The sequence below is a fragment of the Harpia harpyja genome, chromosome 1 (assembly GCF_026419915.1).
Source record: "Harpia harpyja isolate bHarHar1 chromosome 1, bHarHar1 primary haplotype, whole genome shotgun sequence".
NCBI lineage: Eukaryota > Metazoa > Chordata > Aves > Accipitriformes > Accipitridae > Harpia > Harpia harpyja.
Genome location: NC_068940.1, coordinates 71,880,399 through 71,906,329, shown reverse-complemented (window position 1 = coordinate 71,906,329; position 25,931 = coordinate 71,880,399). Strand labels below are relative to the sequence as shown.

The 25,931-nt window shown below is 42.7% G+C and overlaps 1 protein-coding gene across 2 annotated transcripts in view; it reads left to right on the top strand.

The window, feature by feature from the left end:
• Nucleotides 1–432: 432 nt before the first annotated feature.
• Nucleotides 433–25,931, top strand: part of SNX10 (sorting nexin 10) — a 37,596-nt gene continuing 12,097 nt past the window's right edge. The window contains exons 1-4 of one of the 2 annotated variants that reach the window (XM_052799606.1): nt 433–504; nt 17,519–17,574; nt 23,186–23,272; nt 25,329–25,429. In XM_052799606.1, the coding sequence (XP_052655566.1) occupies nt 17,551–17,574; nt 23,186–23,272; nt 25,329–25,429 (212 nt within the window). In that variant the 5' untranslated portion in view covers nt 433–504; nt 17,519–17,550. Of the gene's footprint in view, nt 505–678; nt 796–17,518; nt 17,575–23,185; nt 23,273–25,328; nt 25,430–25,931 lie in introns of those variants that run through there. The other variant, XM_052799617.1, reaches the window with a different exon arrangement.

Sequence of the window (25,931 nt, the reverse complement as noted above, 5' to 3'; positions counted from 1 at the left end):
TATACACAAAACCATTACGGAACAAAATTACTGGTGTTTTAGTTTCCTGAGGAAATAAACCTTCAGAAGAGATTTTATTTCTCCTAAAAAAAATTAATTAAAAAATTAATTGGATTTAACAATTTATATATTCCCCCCCCCCCCCCCTTAACTAAAAGGCTCCTAACCCCACCTTTTTTGGAGCAAAGCCATTCTTTCCACCCCTGGGTTTCCAGAGCACAGGCGGAGAACACAGGGCTTAAAAATTAGGTAACCCCCTCGGCACCCGGCGGAAAGACCCGGCCCGCCTCGGGCCAAGGCGCTCCCCCCCCCCCCCGCCGCCCACCGGCTCGCTCACTGCCCGTCCCCCTCCCCCCCGCCCGCCTCCGCCGGCGCCCGGGGGTGGCGGTGGGCGGGGCGGGGCAGCGCGGCCCCGCCCACTGCTGGTGACGTGCCGCCTTCTCCCGGCCTACGGGCGGCGGCGGGAGCGGCGACGGTGGGGCTCTGCGCGGTCGGCGGCGAGCGGTGAGCGGGGCGGGGGCGGCGGGCGGGTGTCAGCCCCTCCGGCCTCCCGAGGGGCTCGGGGGAGCGCCGTCCCGGCCGCGGCACTGGAGCGGTCGCCGGTGCAGCGGCGGAGGAGCCCGCCGGGCGCCCGGGGCGGGCTCGCTCGGGCTGCGTGAGTGTGTCTGCAGCCGCGAACGGCGGGGCGGCTGGGCGGGAGTAGAGCCGTCCTCACCCGGTCTCCGGGTGACGGTGAGGCGCCGCCTGAGCGCGTTAAAACGTCCCGGGGTTTAGGCAACGGCTTGGAAAGCCCAGGTAGGAAGGGGTAGCCCGGCGGCGGGCGGGGGCTTGGCTCCTCCCCGCCTTTTAAAGCGTGTTTGTTCCCCTGGTCTTTGCTGTAGGCGCCCGTCTGTGATTTACAGCTGTGTAAGTGACTACTCCTAGTAATGATTAACACGAGGCAGTCAGAAAATTTGGTTTAAATAATGATTAATCTTGTTTTGAACGGCGGCTTTTTGTTTTGCTGAAGCGAGCCCGTCACCTTTGGCGACTATGATCTTTATGTGGATGTGCAAAAGCTCTGCACGTATGCATGTTATATTATTATTATGTATATACATTATATAATCATGCACAATATTGTGTATAATAATACATAAATATATAGCGTATATCATATAACGTATATCATGATGTAATTTTGTGCTAAATACATCGTGTTTGTTGTACCTCTTTGTTAGTCAGGAGACTGCCGCCTTCTTATTTTTAAATTCTGTGTGTTATTGAAGTTAAGCGGCCTGAGCGTTTTCAGGTACATATGAAGAAAGCCGATGAAAACACAGTATACAATTAAAACTGACCGATTTATAAACCAAAGGAGGGTCCAGTGATTGAGTTGCCGGGTTTGCCTTGGGCTGCGGACTGGAATTAGGCACAGAGCTGCACGTGGGCAGCTGCCTGTGCTTTTCCGTGGAACACCCGTGTTTGCTGGTTGTCTCGCACCCACTCTCTGGGATCGCCCTATAGAGGCATGCAGTCGCCGTCGGATGAGCGCGACAGGCCGGGCATTCTCGCAGCCCCTTCGAGGCTGTGGCAATTTTAGGTAAATATTGCCTGATTTCTGCTAGCAGCGGTGAAAAGGTAAAGGCAGATGGAGTTGTAGAGCCAGGCCACTGAGGATCAGGGTCTGGCCCCGCTCGGGTGCGTTGGAAGCTCCCACCTGGCACGTGCCCACATCCCCGTTGCCCAAGGAAAACTTCAGCTTGAGTTTTTGTTTCCCACTCTGCTGCTCACACTGACAGGAAATAGCTCAAGTGAAGAGGATGGGGAAAACTGAAACTAAAAGTAATGCGAGGCAGAGCTTTCCTGAATAACACAAACAGGACTTCCTTTAGAAAAATGGAAATACCAATGTTTTCTTTGTGTAGAAGAAGAAAATAATATTTATGCCTACTTCAGTCTAGGGTGTTATGCTATGTTTATAATGCTTGACTTGAAATCCAGAAGTCTCTTGTTTGTCATGTATGTTTTGTATTGCATCTAAGAAGTATTTACCTTTTAATGAATTTCAATTTAAAGAACTTACATTGGTGCAGCATGCCTGTATTCATATACTTTTAAGGGCTTATAATACATGTGAGCTTTATTATAGGTTATTATGATTTTAGATTTTATTTGCAAAATAATTATATTTAAGTGGGTTTTTTTAAGAAGAAAAACGTTCTGAAAATATTACTACTAAGGTACTAACAACATGATCTCTCCAATGCTATAGAGTAGTTAGAAGACAGTAGCACCTAGAAGCCTCATCCAGTTACTTGTGCCCCATGGTAGGAGCTGTGCAAATATAGGCAAAAAGGCAGTCCCTGGTCCCAGAGGGCTTATGAAATAGAAAACAGGACACTATTTGTGACCGTAGAGCAAAATAGGTGTTTAACTGAGTAACCTCCAAATGTTCATACAAGTGGCAAAACCATTATAAATTATATTGGTATCATGGTTCCTCTTTTGTTTATGTCTCTGTAGTTTAACTGCAGTTAACTGTTATCAGCGGAGCTACTGGAGTTAAAGATTGGTGCTTCTATAGCATTGCAAAACAGCAGTTGCCAGCTTGCAGATGCTTTTTCCTAAAAGTAGCTGGTTTGTGATAGAATCTGCTGCAATAGTTTTTACATTTGAATAAGACAGTGATTTATTTGAATGGTGCAGGTTTGGTGCGGTTTTTGTTTGTTTTGGTTTTTTTTTTCTTTTTTTCTTTCAAGATATGTTTATGATACAATCAGTTAGGGATAGCCCAGTAGAAAGCTGGAGTAGCATCACAACACTGCGTTGCTGTGTTCCATGAAATAGTGCCTAGATCCTACCTCAACAGACTTTCAGTTTTCTGGTTTTCCCTTGTTGCCTGCTTGCAGGCAGAGCTGGGTAAACATCGCCTTTACTCTTCAAAGCCTCTCCCTTTCATCTTTTAATACACTTAGGAGTTGTTTTCAGCTATGCTTTTCCACATTGACTCCTGAAGAACAGCTGTTCTGAAGGCAGCACCTTTTACCAGCCCCGGTGTACCTGCTTAAGCTACCTACCTCTGCGGTCGCTGCATGCCCACGGTGCTGTGATGCTTTCGGTGTACGGGTCGGACATCAGCGGTGCCCTGCTGTGCTGCAGACTCCGACTGTCCTGGGATTTCCTTTCCCAAGCACAGTGCCGTACAGAGCAAAAACCACTGGGGATTTGGGTCAAACTGAGTAATTCTCAGGCAGAAGAGGAGGTGGAGCATTAAATCAAGCCAGCAGTTGGTAAACGTGTTGTGATGTGGCTTCTCTGGGTGAACTGTCACCATCTAGCCAGGACTGGTGGTGTGGCTGATGTAAGGTAGTAGCGCTGAACAGATGAGGACCAGAACATAATAAGGGTGAAGGCTACGTTCCTAGAAATTTTTACAGAGCTCACGCTACTGCTGCACATGAATCTCTTCCAAAATAGCTTCTCCCGCCCAGAGAAGGTTGTGGCGGTCATAATTTTGAAGCTTCCTGCATCCTGTTCCTAGTTAAGCAACCCTAGAGCACCTCTCCTTGATGCTTCCCTCCATCCCCTTGATGCTTATTGCCCCCGCCGTAGAGCAGCGTTGCCTTTGGCCTGAGGGGCTGCACCGGCTGGTACCAAATGTGCTTGCTGCAGCGTGGTGTTCCCCTCTGCTGGCCCTTCTGCTGGTGCTCTGATCCTGTGGGGTGAAGGATGCTGTCAAGAATATTGATACAGAAGTTGGGCCCTTCTGACTGGAACGGGCTGAATCAATCTTGCAGCCCTATTTTAGTCAATTTTTGCTCGGTACTTTTCCTAATAACTATAATGTCAGGCAACTGCAACCTTCTCTGCTTTTATCATACAATTTTGTAATTTCTCCATACGAAAGAAGGAAACACTTCTCTGGCAGGGTGCTTTAAAAAAAAAACCAAACAAAACAAACAACATGCTGTAATAAATCCCAAAGCAAAAAGGTTGTGAACATTTGTTCAGCGGCATGGACTGCTGGAGGTGTTCCTTGTTTCCTGGGAGTAGGTAGGTAGGATAGGACAGGTTACAAATTCAGTGTATCATATCTCTGTAATGTATCACATGGATCTTATTTCCATGCATGTGGTATGTACTATGCCTAAGCTTTTGGCTTTTGTAAGCAGAGAAGTAAAAGAGATGTGGTTAATTTAGGATATTGTGATTTTTCTTTCTTTCTTGTTAAACATTTTGCATCTTTTTATTATCTCAAAAAAACCCAACTCGGTAACTTTTTTGTTCTTCTGATACTAAAAATACTAAGAGGAAAAACCAGCTATGTGTCCTACAGGAATTTCCTGACTTCTTGGCAGGGTAACTCTTGGGATAGAGAAGCAAGTCATGCTATAGTTGCTCATTGACTACAGGGAACTACATGCACAAGTCTGGTGCATAGTATTTTGGCTCTAGATCTGTTTATTTGTAGCATTCCTTGCTAAATCTCTACACAGTACAGCTTGAGCGTGGGTTGGTTGCCTGGATGTGGGTGACCTGTGCCTTTCAGGGGGGCTGTCCAAGGGGATCCAGGACATCTGTGTGAGGCTGGCATCATGACATACGACCTACAGTTGATCTGCCGCCTTCTTGGGCAGCAGCTGAAGAGTAAGAAAGACACCTTGTGAGCATCCGCAAAGACACTGAACGTTTATGTTCCGCTATCTGAATCCTACTTGTCCAGATTTCTGCAGAGCAGGGGGGTCAGTGGGAGATTTAACGGAACATAATCCAATAATGTAATTGCAAATGGTCCTGCATTTCCCACTGTGTTCCTCCAGTGATCCTCTTTCAACTTGGAGAACTTCAAAATAGTATTTCTCTTCTTCAGGTCTAATTAGTGATATGCCTTCACAGAGTCCTTAAATGTCCTCAGGGCTTTTGGTCTCAGAAACCAGTTTCCTTTCAGACTTTGCTGGGCATGTTCTCCACAGAGCGTGTGCTAAAGGAGTCAGTAGGCCACGCTGTCTGCTAGTGTCTCTGCTAGCCCTATACTCGTTCCCCCACTACACTCATTCCTTCAGTAATTAGGGGACAGTTGCGTAAATAACATACATCCTACATTTTTGCTTGTTTTCTTCTGTTTTGCTGAAAGCCTGCAGTTAAAGAGGGTATGTCTTGGGATGGGTGCTGTGCAGGTGTTGCTCAGGATGTCCGTACACCGGCACTGCACATTGTCTCACTGGCACCTCAGCACAGGTTATTTCAAAATGTCTACCATTATGGCAGACAAATTCATCAATAGACATGAACCTTGCAAAAACCTTTACAACTCTGCATCGCCCTGTGGGCCCAGCCCAAAAGGAAGGACTTGATTGGTTTTAAAGGGGTTTTTCTTTGCTCCAGCATCTTCGGTGACTGGTGTTACAGATTGCCACAGCGTCATTTAGCAGGCTGCATACTGATGAGTTTCATTTGTTTAAGAACAAAGAAACCAACAATGATTTTGTTATGGGTAAGTAAACAGGGTAAGTAAACAGAGAATGAGAATGCAATTTACTTTCCGTGCCTGGTTTTGTGGTAAGAAGGAATTCCTTTTTCTTGGTATTTAAAGGTTTTGTGGCTTAAGAAAATTACTCCTTCCCGTTCTTCTCTGCCAGAGTTGTCTAGGAGGATATACTCACTCATAGGTAAACTACTCTTCAAAGCAAAACGGATGTTTTACTCTTGTAGCAAAGCATCTGTTTTACTATGGACTTGACAATGAGTAATATACCCTGACCTCTGTGTGTGTGCTGCCAACACATCCTTCAAGTTCAAGTTCCTGCCCCTCCTTTCCCTCAGGGAAGCCCTAACTGCTCGCCTACCTTGTTCCACGTGTACAACAACAGTCACCGGGTTATAACTTTGTGCCTTCTAATAGTCTCGTTGTTTTAATTGCGTAATGGTGATGTGTGGTTTTAAATTAGTCATAACTTTGGTTTTAATGAGATTTTCAGCTGTCTTCCCAGAGGGGAAGGCTTTGTTTTCCCAAGAGTGGCGTGCCTCTTCCCAGAAGAAATGAATTTCTACTATTGAGGCATGAAAAGGCGAGGTAGTAAGGGGTGTGTTGGGGAGCGGTTACATGAAGAAGGGAAATAGCTGCAAGTCTTGGGTGCTGGAGAGCATTTTGATAATGCCAGAGCCTATGATGTGCCGGGCATTCGCATGTATAGTCTCATCGGTATGTAGTGTCGTTGCGATCGTGCTTGCTTTGAGGACAGCTAAATGTAATAGCCTTGGCTCTCATGGCATGGAGCAGCACAGCGTGAAGATACCCTCACATGTCTCCAGACGTGTGAAGTGATGAGACTGGTGTTTAATGGCTGTGACACCAGTTGGTCTGCTCCCCAAGAATTTATGGCTACGTTGCATTTGTTATGTCTGTCTGGTCAAGGTGAAAATTGGTTGCGGTATGACTATTTGGAGTTGAATCAACAGGGCTGTTGGGGAGACAGGAAGGCAAATCACTCATTCCAGATGTGATAAAGACCCTTGTCTCCCCCTCTGCAGGTGGGTGAAGGTGGGGGTTGCTGTGAAGGTGGTGGGGAAGGCAGCCAGGTGGCTGGCCCAAACAGTCCTTCCACCTCCCAGACCATGAAACTAGGTTTGGACAGTAAGATCCAAGAATCAGAGAGGATTTATAACCAAAATATCCCATTGGGGATTTTGTGAAGAACTGTTTGACACATGTAAATACTTCTGCAGAAATGAAGCCTTCATAATCGACTGCTATTTCACTCGTCACCACAGGTAGATTTGGAAGGAAGATCTGTTTGACCTGCTAGCCAGGAAAAGGATGTCTACACTGGGTGTGTAGTGCAAGGCTAAATCTTAGAGTAGGGGTGCAAGATCCTCTCCCAGCTGAGGTCTTTTTGGTGAGCTTTTCACAGCTGGATCACAGGGGTTTAATGCGAACCCTGGTATGTAGGTGTTAATAGTTCAGGTCAGCTTGCAAAGAAAGCATCTTGACCTTCTCAGGAAAACTACCCTTCAATACATGCACCAAACCTTGTAACTAATGCAAGGTAACTGTAAACAGTATTTGGAGTACGGTAGACTACTTTTAAGAAAACACAAAGGCAGTCTTCAGGCTTCAGTCCACAGACAGATTTTGCCTTCCTTTTTGCCATTACATATTTGAATTTAAATACAAGATTTGAAAAATAATATTAATATGCTATATTATAGCATATGTGCATAAGCAATGATTCTCTTTCAAAAATGATTCTTCCATATTCTCCAGGCTCTCCAGAGCCACAGATCAGTTTGTCCAAGGCAAGTTTTGCACATTAAATATCTTCTATTAGAGTAACATGTCTGCTTGAAAAAATACGGCTTTGGGATAGACGGCCTCTGAAATATTGTCAAGTATACTTCTGATCTCTCATACAAGGCACCATCTCTGCCTACAGCACTGTCTTGCTGATGCTCTTAGACCATGACAGTAACAAGCACTAGCATGTTTCTGAACACTGCAGAATTATTTTGACCACCTGAGGATCACTAGAGCTTCTATCATTCTAGCTTTGGGTGGTAATTGACTTGTCCTAGACATCTGAAATGTAAGTCTGTTGGCAGTGTGGAAAGTGATAATTGGGTTCAGTGTATATGATTATCCCTTCACTGGACTTCTAGCAAAGCTTAATTCTAAGGACGCTGTCTTTTCCCCATAAGCTTAGCTAAACTAGATAACTTTCAAACCTTGAATAGCCTTATTCTCTCTTTAATGCACATGAAATTCTGGTCTTCAGCAGTCAGTTAATAGCTAGCTCTTCCAGTTGCAAAAGTTGCATTGTTTTTAGGTTAGATGGCAACCATTCTCCTTCCTGTTCTCCTGCTGGATCAATAAAACAGACCCTGTCAAGGACAGCACTATCCTTATAGAGTGCTTTCCAAGTATGTAAAACACTTGCCTATATATAAAGTGCTGCAGGATTTGAAACTCACCTATAAAGCAGAATGCATCATCAGTAATGGTTATTTCCAACTCTGTTGGCCATAGTGACCCAACTGCGTCAGTTCCACAGAAAAGTTACTGCCAGTGCCTGAGTAGGCTGGATACCCGCAGCGGGGCTTTCCTCTACAGCCTTCCAGCTGCAGAGGATGCGTGGTGCGGTAAGTGGTACCTTCTGCTCCCACCTCATCTCGGCCGTTCGTTTTGCCGAGTTGCCTTGATCGCAGTTTTGTTCTGAGACGCATGCGTACCCCTGGACTGAAAAGCCATCATCTGCGCAGCATTGTTGTGTTTCTGCAAAACGGTGGGGCTGGAGAGGATCTTTTGGTGGTTGTCAGGTCTCATCAGCCACATGATGGATGTTTATTACGGATTTGCCTGTAGGACCACAAAGTAGGATTTCAAATACATCCATACATAATGCGTAGGTTTCAACTGGTTTAGCTAAAAGTGTGATTATATAAATTGACACTTGTTCTGTTTTAAGACTGGATTGTGCTTTTTTTTGGCCTGAAGCACATGTACTTAAGTGAACAACACTAACTTAAACCAATTTCATCTTGGTCTGTTGTTTCCCATAGGCTTGTAATACAGTCTGAACTGACCAGGTTTAAAATGAATTTAAATCTGTGCATTCTGCTCAGTTAGGCAGCACCTGCTCCAGTCGGAAGTCTCTCTCCTGCTAAAGGCAGAAAAAGTCCTTCAGATTACTTAGTGGTCTGCTTGAATTCATTGTTGGAAAAATATCATGTGGGTTTGGGCACCGTGAAAGCAAGCTGTGGGCCACATTTGTCCTGCAGGCATGAAGTTTTCTGCCTTTGCTCCTCTTGCTGCTTGACCATGAGCCAGCATTTGTTCCAGGCTGGCCGGTGACTCCTTTGACTCAGCTGTGATGGCAGAGCAGTCAAACCCAAGTGCTGCTTTTCTTCTCATCCTCCCATTTTTATGTGTTTGTCATGTCTCCTGCTGTTCTCTCACAACTTCTGAAAAGAGTTTTCCATACCGGAAATCTGCCTCCCGTGCTGAGAGTTGGCCAAGGGCTGATGCTAGTCTTACAAAGTCATGGTGCAACAGTGGGGTCTGTAACTGGGGTGAAAGGAACCAAAATCACATCTTAACATTTAGTGGGCACAAAAGAAATGAGAAGCAGAAAATCGAGGGATATGGATAAATCACTGATTGTCAGCCTGATTTTCTTATTGGTCAGTCTCATGAAAAGTTTCTCCTGCCAAAAGCTGTTTGCTCCTCAGAATTGTCTGCTTTAGTAATGAATAACACTATTTAGAAGCTACTTACTTCCAGAATATTGTTTTCATGCCACTGCCACAGGCTCACTGAGAAAGAGAACAAAGCCTGTTGAACAAGCAAGCTGCCCCCATTGAAATCACCATTAATGCATTCTTAAATGGTTAATTTAACTGTTGATAGATCCAGCTTGTAAAGTACTGCAATATACAGGTGCAGTTACACAGATGCAGCACCAGTAGGTTTCTGCCATAACGACGGGCCATCTGATGCGTTCTTCAGGGGAAGAGAGCCCAGAGGAGTGAAGTGCCACTGTGTGAGAGCCTGGGTGGTTGATCCAGCTGGACCATTGTAATGATCCCTCATGGGCTTGGTCAACTTAAAAGGCCCAAGAAACACAACAGTTTGAACGGAGTTGATCAAAATGCCTGGTGAGCGTGCTGTATTGACTGCAATATTTCCTATCGTCCCCACTGGTTTTGAGCTGCAGTTACAGAGGCTGCTTAGTATTGATCTGTCTCAGGACGTTATTACTTAACTATTCATTTTATTTTTGATGGTATCTGTGCTCGGTCTTTCCCAGCCATCTCCCCAGACGCATATCATGAGACTGGGACTTCTAATTCTGTGGTTGTGGCTGAGACTATTGCTTTTGCTTCACTTTCGTCTCTGGGGACAAGACCAAGAACTAGCAATTCCTAGATGGGACCAGGTGGGGCATCACAAAAATAGCTGTTTTGGTAGCATAAGGAAATCCGCAGCAGGAAGAAGGCCAAGCTAAAACATGTAGTGCTATGTAACAACAATTCAAGCAGGAGAGAAAAAGCTTACCATAAATTAAAAGTGTTTGAAATGAGCAAAAAATGAGAAATTTCTGGCACATGAGACTGAAAATATTCCAGGGGGTGAGTCAGAAAGGAAAGGGTCAGGTGATGCCAGCCTCTGCTTTTGAGAGACAGAGAAAGAAATGTTGCAATAAGCCTGCACGGCATTTGCTGACTTTTGCTTTGCTTATTCTGCAGGAAAGATATAGCAGCCATCGGCCCTTCTTTCCCCATGATAAGTAAAAGTTAGTTATTACAGAGAGATACCTTAGGGAAGATAATATTTTTAGGGCAGCTTAATTCAATTTAATGCAATGAAATATTTAATTCCTCTAAGAAACATGAAGTTTTGGAAGAAAGAAAAACATACATTCTCTGAACATAAACCCTCCTTCAGAAGCAACATTTAAGATTTTTCTTAGGATTTTAATCAGTGTTCTGAAATGACTTTAGTCTCTATTTACAAATCCCTTCTTTTTGGTTTGTAATCCAGCTTGTAAAAGCAATAGCTAGCTAATGTGATGTTTTTAACTGTCATCATATAAAAATATCTAGGGGTGGCTTATCTCTCTGTGGGTGATTTTTATATTGGTGGTTCTCATTGGTGTGTCTAGTAAGATGTGTGTATGGTTTGTATGTGCACAACACTTACATATTCAGTCGTCATTTTTGTAACTGTACAGAACTTTGACCTGGAAAATACTCAGGTACTATGTGAGCAAGTGGTTTTAGCCTGGAAAATACTTGCTGCTTTCCCTTTGTTTTCAAAGGTAGTTTTACTGCCAGTGGTATGCCCTATTTATATAAGTATTGGTAAGAAGTCTAGTGCTTATCCAGTATTTTCCATGTCGAGTATGGCTATAGTTGAGAAATGATTGAACTTGCCAGATTGGCAAGGTTGTTGCTGATTCTGAAATGGATTTCTCTTAGCTCAAGGGATCTCAAAAGTTCTCTGGAGCAAGCACGCTTACTGAGACTTAACTTTGGAGGTCACCAGTGCTTCCTTTCAAACACTGCCTCATCCCTTTGTTGGCCTTCTGAAAATGCCCTAGCAACAAAACCGGCAATTATTTACGCTACAAAATCATTTAGTGTAGTTTAACCTACTTATTAGGCACCGTAATATTTGCAAAGAGTTAGCAAAGGCAGGCTCACGTGGCAGACGAGCTTGACAGGCTGCCTGGAGAATACGGGAGCCAGAGCTGCAGGGGAATTTTGAGTGGTCCCCAGGTTGTCTGCAGAAGCTGTGGCAAGCATCAGCTCTGATTACTAATTACCATGATGAGGGCTGACATGTACTGTTCTTTCAGTGTCTTGACCCACAATTACTGTTCTTTAGCCATTGCCTAAGAGCCTGATCTGCCAGCATTAGCCTTACCGGTATTTTCTAATGGGAAAAAACCAAAGTAATAGTTGCTCTGAGATCAGCAACCCACTGAAACTGCAGAATATACATTAAGTCCTTTGGTTGAGCATACATCTGCACTTTGAGACTGGAAAAAAAAAAAAAAAAAGAGAGTGAAGAAACATCCAATGCTCTCATACTGTGAACAGATTTCTTAGTGCTTCTTCCTTGTTTATCTTTAGGCTTTTACAGGTTTCAGAGGGGCTTGGCATGTGAGTTGTGCTGCTGTCCAGCAAAATGGTATTAAGTTGATGCAATTCAAAGTGTGGTGTATTACCACTGTAATTGGAAATCTGTGACCCACACCTGACACCGCGATCCATGTCATGTATATATTCTGGAGGGGGGAGGGAAATTCCTATGTTTGATTAATGCTTTGATTTTCACGTTCCTCTGAAATGAATGACAATTTCTTAAATTTTTTTAAATGGCTTGAATTCATTGTCTTGATAATACAGGTCTCAATAGCTAGGAAGATTGCAGCAAAAGGGAATGGCTGGTTGGGGAAAAACAATAATATAGTGTTTAAAGAGGAGCTGTCTTAATTCTGGTGGCCATAAACAAGCATTTAGCAACCAAATGGAGTGAAATCCTGTAGGAAAAGAGTAATTAACTAAGTATTTTGCCAGCAGCGGCTGGAAATTGGAATTTCAAGTGCAGCTGGAAAGGCATGATTTTTGGCAGTGTGTTTCTACGTAGCATTGTGGTTGGAGGGAAGGTCCATGAATCCTGACGGTGATTTGGAAAGGTCTTGTTCTTTTAAAAGCAACTTAGGTGGTGTCCTCATTTCCTGCTCAGCAGCAAAGTGATTCTGCTGCTACTGTAATATAACACTGATGAAGTTGGTACCTTGAGTCTGGAAAGTGAGATGGATTTGCTGAAGGGGTACTTTATTTTATTGACGTCACTAAGCGGTCTGCAGACATCTATGTGTTGTGCAGAGTTAAGATGGAAATGCTTATGTATTTCATATTTTTCTCACTTCTAACAAGCTGACCCTTACGGTGATTTGCTGAGGGAAGGCGAGGCGGGTAACTGGCAGGGTTGATGAAAGAAGGAAAGATATTCTATGACCTGCACAGTCTAGTTTCAGTCCTCACTGTTCTTTTCATGGACAGCGACGGACACAGGGGAACTCATGACTCCTCTGATGACTGCAGTTGGGTTGACCCCAGCGTTAAACTGGACCAGGTGGAGTAGAAGGCATCTGCTTATGCTGAGGCTGAGTTACTCTGGATTGAGTGGAAGTCCCTGCTTGGGGAACAGCATTTGAATAAGATTCTTTCCATCAACAAGCGCAGTGGTTCTGTGATGGCCATGTACCCAATTCCTGTAAATGCCAGACTGTGTTATGCTGTGGTCAATTTGGTATCACAGAATGGTACATTTAATATGTATAAATGTATGCTGCCTGTATATAGTTTTCACGTTATTTTCTTAAAAACTTGGGAATAAGCTTTCAAAACTTTGCCTGTTTCTTATACTCTGAGGTTCTGCTATGAGTCACCGTCCAATTCTCTGCTGGACTAGATGGACATTTCTGTTGATATATACAGTATGGCTGTTCTTACGACTTTAGGGAGTTTTGTTTCATAAATAAGTTAACATTGCTTTCTGCTCCTTGTTATCCTTTCTTTTGAAACCTATAATAACATTTCATCTATAATTCTGACTTAGTGAATTTACTAAATGGGGCTTTAGCTGCCTTATTTCCTACCTCCCTGCAACAGCACTGGCACAGACATCTCTCAGGTCCTCCCCTTCACATAGGAGTTGCAGCAGACACACTTTCCCCAGCAGTGATGCTCCCTGCCAGTGACTGACCTTTCAGAATTAGTTCAGGACCTGAGGCTTCTGCACATACAATCCATACTCCTCAAAATAAATTCGCATTATCCTATCCTGAATCTAAGTACTACTTATGTTTTAGTATGGGATTATTTGAGTTTATTATAGCCTTTTTTGAACTCTCCAAAGTTAGCATCTTCTTTTAGCACAGCTCCATTCTTCATATCTCTGCGTGGCTCCCCTCTGTCCCATCACTAGCATGTATATTTTCCTTACAAATCCATATGGACCCATTTCAGGTACATAGTGAGGTTGGGTGCACACAGGTGTGTTGTGTCATAGTGAACTCCATGTACGGATGCAGCTGAACTTTCTACAGGCCGTAGGTTAAAATTCTTGTAACATTTTATGTGAGTGTTAAGGTAAGAAAAATCTAAAATGTGGGAAAGATCTTTAAGTATTTAGAGGTTTAATTGTGATCTCTCTCTTGGTCACATTGAAGCCTTGAAAAAAGTTTCCTTTGATACTGATGATGGGAACAACCTTGAAAGTGCAGCTGAGGACTTTGCTTGTGACTGGATAGGACTTTCAATCATCACCGAGGTCTGAAAATAAATCACTCTTCCCCATTAAATCTTGAAGGTAGTCATTTAGTTACATGCTTAGAAATAACCAAAGGTGTGTGGATGAATAATTCTTGAGACAAACATCAGCATTTGTTGCTTGAGGGGAAACACTGGCCACATGGAATCTATGAGCACTCCCAGAGCAGACAAGAACATTGCATAGGCCACTGCCCAGCAATGAGTGAAATCACAAAACTTCAGTGCAACTAAACACAGCTACTAGTGAGGCAGCTGAGAGGGCTCACATTTGTTTGTGCTCTTATAGCAAGTGTCATGGTTTTTGTCTGTGGTACTGCTTGAGTTTTCATCTTTCAGTTTGGGAATGTAGGGGAGAAGTTACTTCCTCCTTTAAGATAAAAAGGGTGTTCCTACGTGATAAAAGGGTATTCCCCTAGTAATATTAATTAATCAATCTTTTTAAATTAAGTTTTTAAAATATAAAATGAACTCTAAAATATGAAATAAAATATAATATTTAATAGTATTTCTCTATTATCCTCAAGAGCAGCACTGCAGTTTATCTGTTATCCCTAAGAAAAGCACTGCAGTACGTGGGTTTTGTTTTTTTTTTTCCCCCCTGATTTTTTCTTTTTTTTTTTTTTTTTTTTTTTTTTTTTTTTAGACTATGGGAGGTATGGCAAGTCATCCTATGTAGTCTTTTTGCTTTTGGGTTGGTGGTGGTGGCAGTTGCGGAGCCGTTCCCTGGCAGTTTCGTTGGTTATGCAATTAAGAACTGTCAAAAATATGTACCGCAAGGAGCAGGTATTATATTAAGTATATGAAACTAAGTAATAATAATAAAAAAGTCTTCAGTCTGATAACAGATCAGAAGCGGAACAAAAACTTACTCTAAGCAATGCTTTTTTTTTTTTTTTTTCCCCAGTCACAGCAGAAAGCATTTTATCAAAAGTACAGATCTACCACTGACTTTGTTGATTCTTTTTCCCAGCACTGGTGCGTTTCTCTGTCAGTGGAAATTTTTTTTATGAGTAAAAAGACTAGCAACCTTCTGTTTGTCTTCTGAAGGTGGCTTTTCTCTGTCACTGGTATTTTGGGTAGGGTTTTTCTAAAGATAAAAAGACACCTTCTTAAGCAGACAGTTGAACTGTTCTGCTTCACTGGCTTCTACATGTGTTAAAGAAGTCCCCAAATATGTCTTGCTACCAGACAGAATACTGCATTCAGTATGTTTGCAAGTGGCTGCAGAGTGACAGGGGCAATCTTGGACTTGAAGTCAGTGGAAAAGGTAGCTTTGGTGGGCTTGTTTCCCTTTTTTTTTTTTTTTTTTTTTTAATTACTTGATGAAGAAAAGGATGTATTTTAAATATTTTAGGAAGGGTTTTGGTGCTGAAATATTAATTTGCATCATTAAATATTTAAAATTGCAATGGCTGTTTGGAGTTTAAACTGTTCTTTCTAACCTGAACCAGCACATAACTTGGTCGTTAGGAAAACAGATGACAAAATGAAATGTGTTATTTCAGCCCTGTCATTCACTAATAGTGTCAGGAATGAGATATTTTGGGCTTGCATAATTTCTTACTTACATCAGTTAAGAGACAGGAGAGAGAGAGGCTGCAGAATCTGATAGAATAAAGATATAGAACTGAAAAAAAAATATTGAATTAACATTTTAAAACAAAACAAAACAAAAAACCCACAACACATTCCACCAGAGCAGAAAGGGGGGAAAAAAAACCCCAAACTATATAGGTTTACAACTGCACCCAGTGGGGAGAGATAGCAGACAGAATCCTTCTAACAGCCTGAGCCCTGCAGAGTGTTTTCTGTGGTGTGGCTTGTGCTCTCCTGAGAGGTAAAAGCCATTTATCTGCACCAAAAGGAAAGCTTCTAACATACTTCTGTATTAATAGCAGTTACAACTGATGAGCCAAATTCTTGCCCCCTCCCCCGTTGCAGAGCTGCTTGGCGCTGCTGAGCTTGTGCAGCAAGAAGTGTCCGAGTGGTCTTCTACGCCTTCAGCCCAGAGCATATATGCAAGTTAGGCATAAACACATTGAGTAAAAAAAGAAAGGTTTTGGGAAGTGTGTTTTCAGTATTCCTCTGTGCTTTTATCAGCGCCATCCTAGCTACAAAAGTGAAATGGTGGCCTTATCTTTATAGAGATGGGAACTGTACTGATGGCACTGTTCAGGATATCTGAAGTCCCGTGTATGGACATTTCTATTTGGAGACAGAGCATCCTATTTTGATATAACTGATCTTATAGAAATTTGACAAAGATGTGTTTGTTCCAAAATAATTTCCCGGTCAAAGAAATATATGTGTGCTTATCTTTGTCCTCTGTTTTATTAGAATAGATAGAGTTGTAATTTGAAAGTTAGGTGTGTTTGTAAGAGGCATTGGGCAGGGGTGCACTGTCCAGGAGTCCTTAGCTGGGCTTGACCTGAACGCATAGTTGTATAATAACAAGAGTGGCTCCAAGCTCTGTATCACTAAACCTTAGCAAACCACCTCCAAAAACATAGCCATGTGCCTTCCCTAGTCGCATGTGAACATTTTTGCAGCCAGCTGACAACAGCTGCTGGGGATTGCCAAAGCAAGCTGCAAATTAACCTTTTTCAGTGCAAGGTACCTGCCCAGAGGGATGCGAGGGAGGATTTTGCTTAGCTTCTCCCGCTCGAGTGGCATCCATCCTGACTGTGGCACTAGTGTAGGGAGTTGTACTCCTGGGATGCAGGAGGGATCCTGCTTGGGTTCTCTCGGTTTGGAAAGAGGAGGCTGACTTTCAACAGCTGAGGAGGCAATGGGATGTTTTTGTAGCTGGGGGTCAGTGCGGGTGTTAGCTGGCAGCGGCTGGCTGGCATGTGGAAGAGGTAAAGGGGAAAGGCAAATCCTTTTCCCATGGTGGTTGTTTTTAGGCAGGCAGTGTGTATGTAAGCTAGCAAGTGAATAAAGCTGCCCTGCTCTTCCTGTGTGGGTACCTGTCTTGAGCAAACTGGCTGGTTTATGGGACTGCAGAGGTAGTTAAAAATTTATCGGGATTTCCAGTGAAAGAGTAGATTTAAAACGTAAGTTAACGATGGGAATTTTTGATTTGGTCAAATTATACACTTTCCTACATGGAGGTTTTAAAGCCACAGATGCTGTGAAATTTAGCCTGAGTTTTAGGTAGCCTGCAGGATCCAAACAGTTTGTATCTCCGCTCATATCTCTGTTTCAGAGAAACGGTTGAGAGGGGCTTTTGATTGCGCTGGCTCAGATGTTTTAGCATCTCTGGACCTCAGCTACAGTCACGCAGACCTGTGCTTGGGTGCCTGGGAGCAAGGTGTGGGCAGCACTGCCTCAGCTGTGTTTGTGCACTGGGGATACTGGCTGCGTGGAGCTGTTGGGAGGTGGATGCAAGGATGAACCCCTGGGCAGCTCTGGGAGCAATGACAAAAAGTGCTGAATTCCAGAGGTGGACAGGCATCACTGGACTGTCATGTATGACAAATATCCCCAGAAGGGGACTAACCCAGTACTTCTAAAATGGTTTGGTTTTTTTGTTTTTTTTTTTTTTAATGAATGAATTCTTAGATATAGTTAATGCAAACATGTTTCCTGGTAGATATGGCACTGAGCCTGGCTCTTTCCACTGTCTGTTAATGTCTAGCAAAACTTCAAATAACTATTAAATGTACTAAATGGCAACCTGTTTTGTTTTTTTCAGGTTGATTTTCATTTTAATACAAACCGGTGAAGATGACACCAAAACATGAAAAACAAGTAAGTCATGTCTAAGCTTTAATAAAAAAAGATTCTAGTTTGGTGGTTGTGGGTTGAATTTCACTAAGGTTCACATAGACCAGGAAAGATTGGTTGTATTCTTCATGCTTTTAATTGCCAAGCTACAGAATATTCTGGAGTGATGCTGTGCCAGTTCCTTCTGTTAAAGTTTGATGGAAGAATCGAACATTCATTGGATCAGAGGGAAGTAGAGTAAGTGACTCTGTGCATAAGGGGCTCAGACACTGAGACAGGAGAGGAGGACTTGGATTTCAGTCTTCATCAGTCTTCAGGTATTTTGTAGGACATAATGGTTGGAGCTGGGTCTGAGCTCTGATTACCAGATGCATGGACCACAAGAATCACATTTGCACATTCTCTTTTGCTCGGTCCCAATGAACATTTAAAAGTTTCAGACAAAGTAATTTGTTCAGCTGTTAGTCTCTTATCAGCCTCACTACTTGGCATGCGTGGAGTGAAGATGCCAACACTCCCAGCGTGAAAACCTCCATGTCCTTTGTGGCTGATCATTTTACTAATAGGCAACCTGATGGGAAACTATTATTCTTGGAAGCTTTGTGGAAAATGACTCTTTGGGGGTTATTGACTAATCAGATGTGTAACAGTGGCACCGTGGAGCATGAGGTTATCACTTGATATGGTCCTGAGCACAGAGATTTGAATTAAAATGCAGCTGGAATGATTAATGCAAATAATCATCCAATGTGAGATTATTTTTATTCCTCATCCTTGTGGTAGATTTTTTTTCCCCCATATTAAAAATAGATGTTTCCATGTCAGATTTCTTATTTTCCTAATAGGAAAATGTTAGACTTCTCAGAAACACAGTTTTTGTGGTCAAATTCCATCTAGTAGAGCTTCTTGCTTATCCATGTCTCTGAGCAATCCATTGCATTGTGCAGAAATATTTCCAACAGGAGAAAGGATGTGGGGGGGAAGGGGGAGGAAAAAAAAAAAAAAAAAAAAAAGGAAGACTTCTTGTATTTGCTTCAGCTGCTTTTATGGTCTATTCTTCCTTTTGAGGCAAACCCGAATGGGAACATTTCAGTTTTCAGTTCTTGTGTCTACATAACCTCAGTGCTGCCCTTTTCCTCTGCTCTCAGCACTCGTGTTCTTTGCATAGGACTGTAACCATGAGGGAGTAGGTATAAACCAGGCTTAGGGGTCATTTTGGCCATTTTGTCATTTATGTGTGACCCTAACTACTCGGACTGCTCCAGGCCTTGAGGACAGGGTAACAAAATGCCACCGGTGCCATGCCTAAACTGGCTGTTTTAGCCAGGAATTAAAAGGTAGATCCAGCCAGAGGAGCTGCTCTGCTGATTCCTGCTTGTTAAGTAGTTATGACTGCTTTGGGGGCAGATTTGAAGTTCTTCATGAGGATGTTTGGGCCAGCATGGCTGCTGGCATCCATATCAAAGCTATAGCACTAGCAGTTTGGATAGGAAATGTTTTGCTTATGAATTTAGCAGTTTCCAGGGAGAAAGAATAAATGGAGATGCCACTTGTTCCAGTAGCTTTCTGTTGAGTCTATATTGTCCCCAGTGCAATAGGCCTCCACGACCAAGCTTGGACACTTTGAACTGTCAGCACTAAGTTCTGGTTTTGAGAGAATTGTTGCACTTAAGCAGTACAGGACACATATTGTCCTTGAATGTGTGATAGACATGCGTGTATTGTGCCCCTCAATTAAAAACCAAACCAACACAACAAAACCAAACAAACCCCCAAAAAACGGAAAGTATATATAATGTGGCGTAATAGCTAGATCTGCAATTCTGGAAAAACCAAGCAGAACTGGGCGGGGGAAGAAGACACCTTGAAAAGGATTGCAGCTGACAAAAGTAAAAAGTCCCTGAAACCTTGGCTCTCTTCGGGCTCTGCTTCCCATGTCGTATGGCTGGACTGCAATGCAGTCTTGTGACAAAAGATGAAGTTAGTCTTCATGTGGGCTGTGGGAGGAAGAGGTCAGCCTCACCTCCCCTAGGTGAAAAGTGCATTACTTGAAGATAAACATGGCTATTGAGTATCCTAATTTTTATAGCAAGACAGGGAGGGAAGGGAGTATATGCGGAGCAGAAAGGCAATTATTATCCAAAACTGCTGTAATCTGGTGACTGCTTGTGGACTGAGCATACAACAGCAATCTCCCAGAAGAATATTCTGCCACCTAACATTGCTTGGACCCTAACATAGCCTATATGTGAATATTAGCCTTTACAAGCCTACTTTTATAGGGATGGGGAGGCATAAGCACCTTTTCTGGCAGTATATCTGCATCTATACTGGGCAGTTAGGGCTACTTTGATTAAATCAATATTTTTGTCCCAGTGGGGTCTTGTATCCTGGAGAAGGCTTAAAGGTCAAAAGAGGAGGGATAGTCTATGGGTGCAATGCCACTGTTTCAGAGCAGCAGAAACTGTAACGGGAATTGGGATTAACACTTCCTGGATTCAAGATGTTTATAGGGGAAGTAACCATAGATCTTGAGAAAGGCTGTACATTTTTGGTTTTGTTTTCTAGTTGCTTAATGTTTGTCTTGCTTCATTCTGAACTTGGTATCAGTATTCTTTGGTAAATAAAGGAAAAAAAAACCAAACATCCAGTCTTCTGCTGAAATCCTGGTGTTTCAAATTGGAGCTGACACTGATTGTGTGTGAGGGCTGCAGTTTGGTGAGGTGCTCTACTGTACCACAGATCATTTTTACTCTTGGCTCAGTGATGTACTGCCTAGACACCTGCTTGCCACAGCATGCACAGCAGGTCTCCTTTGTTCTATAGGTGGAGTCTGAAGGGTGCTTGAGTTCCTCACTATTGAAACTCAGTGGCTATTTAATTGGAAATTAAAAGTGTACAGAGTTTTTTGTGTAAATCATGTGGTCTGGAATCATTTGCAGGGTAACCTGTAGCTAACCCACAGCATATCCAGTAGTAACTTTTAATCATAATGCTTTGGTATAATAGAGGTCGACAGAAGCATTTTACTTCAAAGTTATTTTGATTCTGTGCAAAGGAGAGGGTTATAGAAGGTTACTTGGAAATGAAGTAATTTGGGGAACCCGGACAAAAGGAAGGGCAATGAGAAGCCGGTACGGCAGTAGATGAGAGGAGGGGGACCGAGGTTAGGTTATGAGCAAGCTACCTGCAGTTGTGACTCCTGGGGGCAGCAGTTGAAGGGAAGAGGAGAGCAGTGTCCCATTTGAAGCTTCCTGGTGTAATTCCTCTTCTTCCACTTGCAGGACTGATGCATTTAGTGCTCAGGAAAGAAAAGAAAGTATGTTTAGGAGAAGTGGTTGCAGCTCTGGGGAAGAGTGGGACACAGGGGAATAGGAGGCTGGGGAAGACAAAAACTTGGGAGAACGTAAGATTGGATATGAAAAGAAGTTACAGTGGGTCCGAAAGTGTGCTGTGTCTGTATATGTATGCTAAATATGATAGTGAGGCAGGTGGAAAAAACTCAACCAAAAATGGTTTCCTCTCCTTTGTTCAGCACATTGCTCAGGCTCTGCTCAGGAGGGGAATAACTTCCTCATGCCCCGCCCCAGCATTTTTATACAAGTAAAGGTATAACCCTCAGCTGGTAGAATTGATTACAGTTATGTTCATTTATTCCTCTTGTGCCATGTTGGCAGGGGGTTAAAAAGCTGCAGAGGAGAATCAGGCCTCCGGTACTCTTCAGTGAGGAAAGAAGCAGCAGAGCTGGTGGGAGCTTTTCAAATGGGGTTTCTTTGGCAAGGTGCTCGTGACACACACCAAAAGCGTATCCGGCAATAATGCAGAAAACACCCCTGTGACTAGGAGCTGGGCTAACTGAGGTAAAACCGTGGGCTGTATCCAGCCATCAGGCCATGGGCTCCCCATCCCTGAAGCAGTACTGCCTGGAAATGAGCATGGTAAATGATTTATTCCAGACCACGAATGCCTCCCTGACATGTACAGGGTGCAATGACTGTTCAGGAAAAAAAAAAATCTTTTCCATTCAAGGATGTCATTGTTCTCCTGTCGGTCTGTTGAAGGTTGCTGCTGGTGGCATGCTGAAGTGTGTGTGGTGGTGGGAGAAGACTTGGCTGAAGAGTAAACGTTTCTTTTCTGACATCTGTGGTTTGGTCATGGAGAAACACATTTTGAGAGCTTTCTAGCTCAAGATTTTTTGATTTATGCAAAGTCGTACTAAAAAAGCATGTTATTTACCAGAGACACTGTCATTCCTCCCACAGTTGATTCCTGTACCTGGAGATCTTGTGCAGTGCCTTCCTCTTGTGGGGGACCATATCTACAGCTTAAAATGATGTGGTTTTCTTTAGCTGAGTCATTGTTTAAGTGGTTGGCTTAACTCTTTGGGTAAATAGCTTATTTAAGCAACTGAAGTAGGGCAGCCTATTCGTTTTTTTGGGAAATAGCAGGTAGTTAGGCACATTTTCAACCTTTCTATCCTAAAGAAACCTTTTCCATCCCAGTATGAACATACAGATTACCGGTTTTTCGGGTTTTTTGGTTTAAACATGATATAAGTTTTTACATGGTCATCAGCTAAGGATACTTGGAAGCATGTAATTCTCTAGCCTTTTCCAGTTCCTGTTAGTGATGCCCAGTTACATGACAGTAATGCCCATAGGCCTCTCACATTCCTTCGGAATCCCTCTGAATTATTATATAAATGCAGGAATTAAAAGGAAACAGACTATATATGACAACTTCTATGATGAATACCCTATTTCATTGTCCCCCCAAAACGGGGAATTAGGCTCTGCAGCGTGGCTGTGTTGCTTCCTTGGGCAGATGGATGGGCAGAATGGGATACAGCAGTCCCCAGGTCCTGCATCCTTGAGTGTACTCTGTGCCTTAAGTTCCTGGTGTATCAGGAAGCGTATGCGGCATGGCAGAGGAGGATGATTCATCTCCTTCCACATGGTATCTGGGATGCTAGGCTTGAGACCTTGAATTCCCTGTGTTGAATTTGTGTTCGGGGCAATTAATAGTGGTACATCCTTTTCCACTGGGCTGGAGCAAGTCATTTGGGGTGTAGAAAAAAGGCAGTTTTTCAGCTGCTTGTGGAGGTACTGAGCACTTATCTCAGATCCCTGAAATCAATGGGTATAAATACTTGATTTAAAAAAATATAGGTACAATGACAAAAGAAATTTAGGAGCAAATAAAATGCTATATGTATGTATTGGGTACATGGAACAGGTTTGTAATGCATTCTTTGTGAATATTGACGACAAGGGTGGGAAAAGTCTAGTTCCGTCTTACATGTGTGACTTTGAATGTTAGGTTTTTAGTTTGTAGCTACTGAGGTAGCCAAATCTCCAATGCATGAAACATGTATGGCTTTTCACAGTATTACTTAATCTGAAATACTCCCTTTCAGCTAGCAGTTTGGCAAGGAATTTCCCAGACATGTGGTGTAGCTCAGATGATTCATTGCTTTTTGCTTCCCCTTTTATAGGGTTGCAAAATTCAATAAAACAGCAGTTCAGCTTTTAATCTGAGCACAGTAGTTTGTGGAACAGCAGAGCAATCAAGAGAGTCTTTCAGGCTCCCTTTGTCTTCTGAAATTAATTGCTTGATTTTTATTATGCGCTTGCAGGAATTTGTAACTGTCTTGGTGCGAGACCCCAGGACACAAAAAGAAGACTCATGGCATTCTTACATAGACTATGAGATATTTATTCACGTAAGTATAAAATATATCGGTGCAGATTCTTTGTGTTCTTATTGCTGTTTCTGTCCAAGCCAGGGTTCTCTTTGGGGTATTAACGGAATTTCTTTATACCATTTCTGGGAGGCTGGAGGATATTATTCTCCTTTTAACAGCTGAGATGCAGTGGAAGAGGTAAGGCAAGTTGGCCAAAGGCAGTGCGGAAGGTCTGTGACAGCTGGGAGGTGAACCTGCTATTCTGTTCACATGGGCACGCCACAACGTCTTGTAACAGAGACTATTCTTAGCTTTGGTTATCAACTTGAAGATTGTCATAGTCAGTGATGTCTTACCGTTATAGAAGTTTGCTGTCCAGGTATTCATGGAAAAACAACTTTCTTTTCAAGTAATTATCTGGTTATTTGTACTTCAAATTATCCTGAGTTGTTCTTTTTACCAAGTTATTTGGTTGCTGCAGTGTCGTTGTTTTCAGTGTACCTTGACATTCATATTATGCTAGTTCAGTGGTGCTTGGATGTGTCGAGCAACTACATTTGGGTTTATGATTGTAGTCTACTATACGTTAATGGGAGTGCACTTAGAATTATGGTTCTCTTTTATCTTAAATCTGTCCTATACATAATCTTATTTTATTGATTATTCTTCTTTGGTGGATGGCATATGGAAGGAGTTATCCTAATTTCCCAAATCTAGATTGGGGAATTTTAACTGCAAAGTGAAAAAATTTTTTGTGAAGTGTGTCAAGTATTAGGTGAAGAATTTGAAAGCCCCGAGTTACATGGTTAATGCTTGGCACAAGACCAAAAGCATTTCCTTCCTGTGTGGCAGTTAAGCATTCAGTGTAATGAGAGCAAGCAGTCAAATGATGGCTTATTAAATGTCCATCATACAAGTACTTCTCTCCTGCGTGGCGATCAGAGCTGTGAAACTTTCACAATTTGCAATATGGTTTAAGTACTGGTTCCATAGCAACTATATTTTTGACTTCTGGTAAATAGAAATTCTGGAGATTTGGCAGGGCAGGTGCTGTATTACTGTTTCAGAGGCATTGCTGCTTCTGAATAGAAGTATATTACTGGCTTTCTCAGTGGCTGCTAAATTGGGGTGATGTCATTTAGACCCAGTGTTATATGATTCAGCACTGGGCATCTCTGAAGCTGATAAGCATCAGCTCAGCTTCCTACCAGCACAATGCCAGGGCTTTCAGGGACCAGGTCTCCAGGTTGGTCCTACCATCCAGGCTTCTCGATGGATTCAAAATCTTGGGTCTGCCAGGCTCTTAGACCAGCTGGGTTCCCCTTCTGCCCAGCTCCTAGAGCATTTGGCTTCTTAAACTATGAGGTATCCCGGATACTCACCTACTCCAGAAAGCTGGCATCTTTGGGCCCTCCACAATCTGCATCATGTGGCTGTCTAGGAGCTGTGGCTCCTGGCAGGCAATTTAGGGTGGGTTGGACTGCAGGCAGATTTATCATGGAGTCCTGTCTGGTAGGTGGGATTTCATCTAAATGTATGCTCCACAGGAAAATTTGGCAAAAGCATTTAATTTCCATGAATTGTTTCTCTTTTGATGAATTGGCATTTTTCTGGTGGGCTAATAGTGTTCTGTGGGAAAATTTCCAAATGCTGCCACTTGCGGAGAGCAGTCACATTGGGTTTTTTTTTATTTGGTTTAAGTAGGATTGCACACTAGAAGAACTCTAGTTCTAGCTAACTGTTTGCAGGATTATAACTAGAATAGCTAAACATGATTTTTCCCCCCTGCAAAGATTGGCATTATCTGCTGAAACTTTTTTCTGAGATCTTTTTTCCCGTTACTGCAAGTTGTACCGTAATCCATATCTCTTGCTTTTAAAAAGAAAAAAAGCAATGAAAAATATTTCCCTGAGAAGCAGGAGAAACTGTCACCAGTCCTGTCTGAGATAAAGCACAGTCCTTAACCTAAACTGAATTAATGCCAAGCTTTCCATTGGTGTCTCAGGGATTAGCATCTCGGATGTGTTTTTAATACCATGCCTGCACTTTAGCTTAAGCTGATTTACAAAGCAAAGTGTTTTTTATTTCCCAACAGACAAACAGTATGTGCTTCACAAGAAAAACATCCTGTGTTAGACGACGCTTTCGAGAGTTCGTTTGGCTTCGGCAGAGACTTCAGAGCAATGCAGTGCTTATGTGAGCAACTTTATGTATGGCTATTTAATAATCTGTCAATCATGGAAGGGGAGGATTGTTTCATCTTTATTCTGAGAATTACAGAAATCAGAGCTGGAAAGTGTCCTGTGTTTCTTACTAGCACAAGTTTATTCTCTATAAGGTGTTTTCTCTGCTTTAAATGCAGAAGAATGTGGTTTGTACTGATAGCCTTGGTTTGGTAAGTTAAGCCCCCTCTAACTTGTAACAGATTTGATCTGCGTTTCCTTTTGCTATGCATGGGTAGCTGAAATAGCAATCTAGCATAGGTGTACGTACCTCCTCTCTGCACTTTTAGGATGTGCTTGGGTTCTGTGAGGACCGTAAGAGACCCAGCCAGACATTCATGCAGGCTTTATGACTGGACCAGAAAAGTCACATTCATTTATTTTTCCCTTTGAGGTGCATGAGAAGCCCTCCAGTTTCTCAACCTTGTGTTCCAAAATTCGATTTCATGAGCTTCTGGAACATGACCCATGATTTT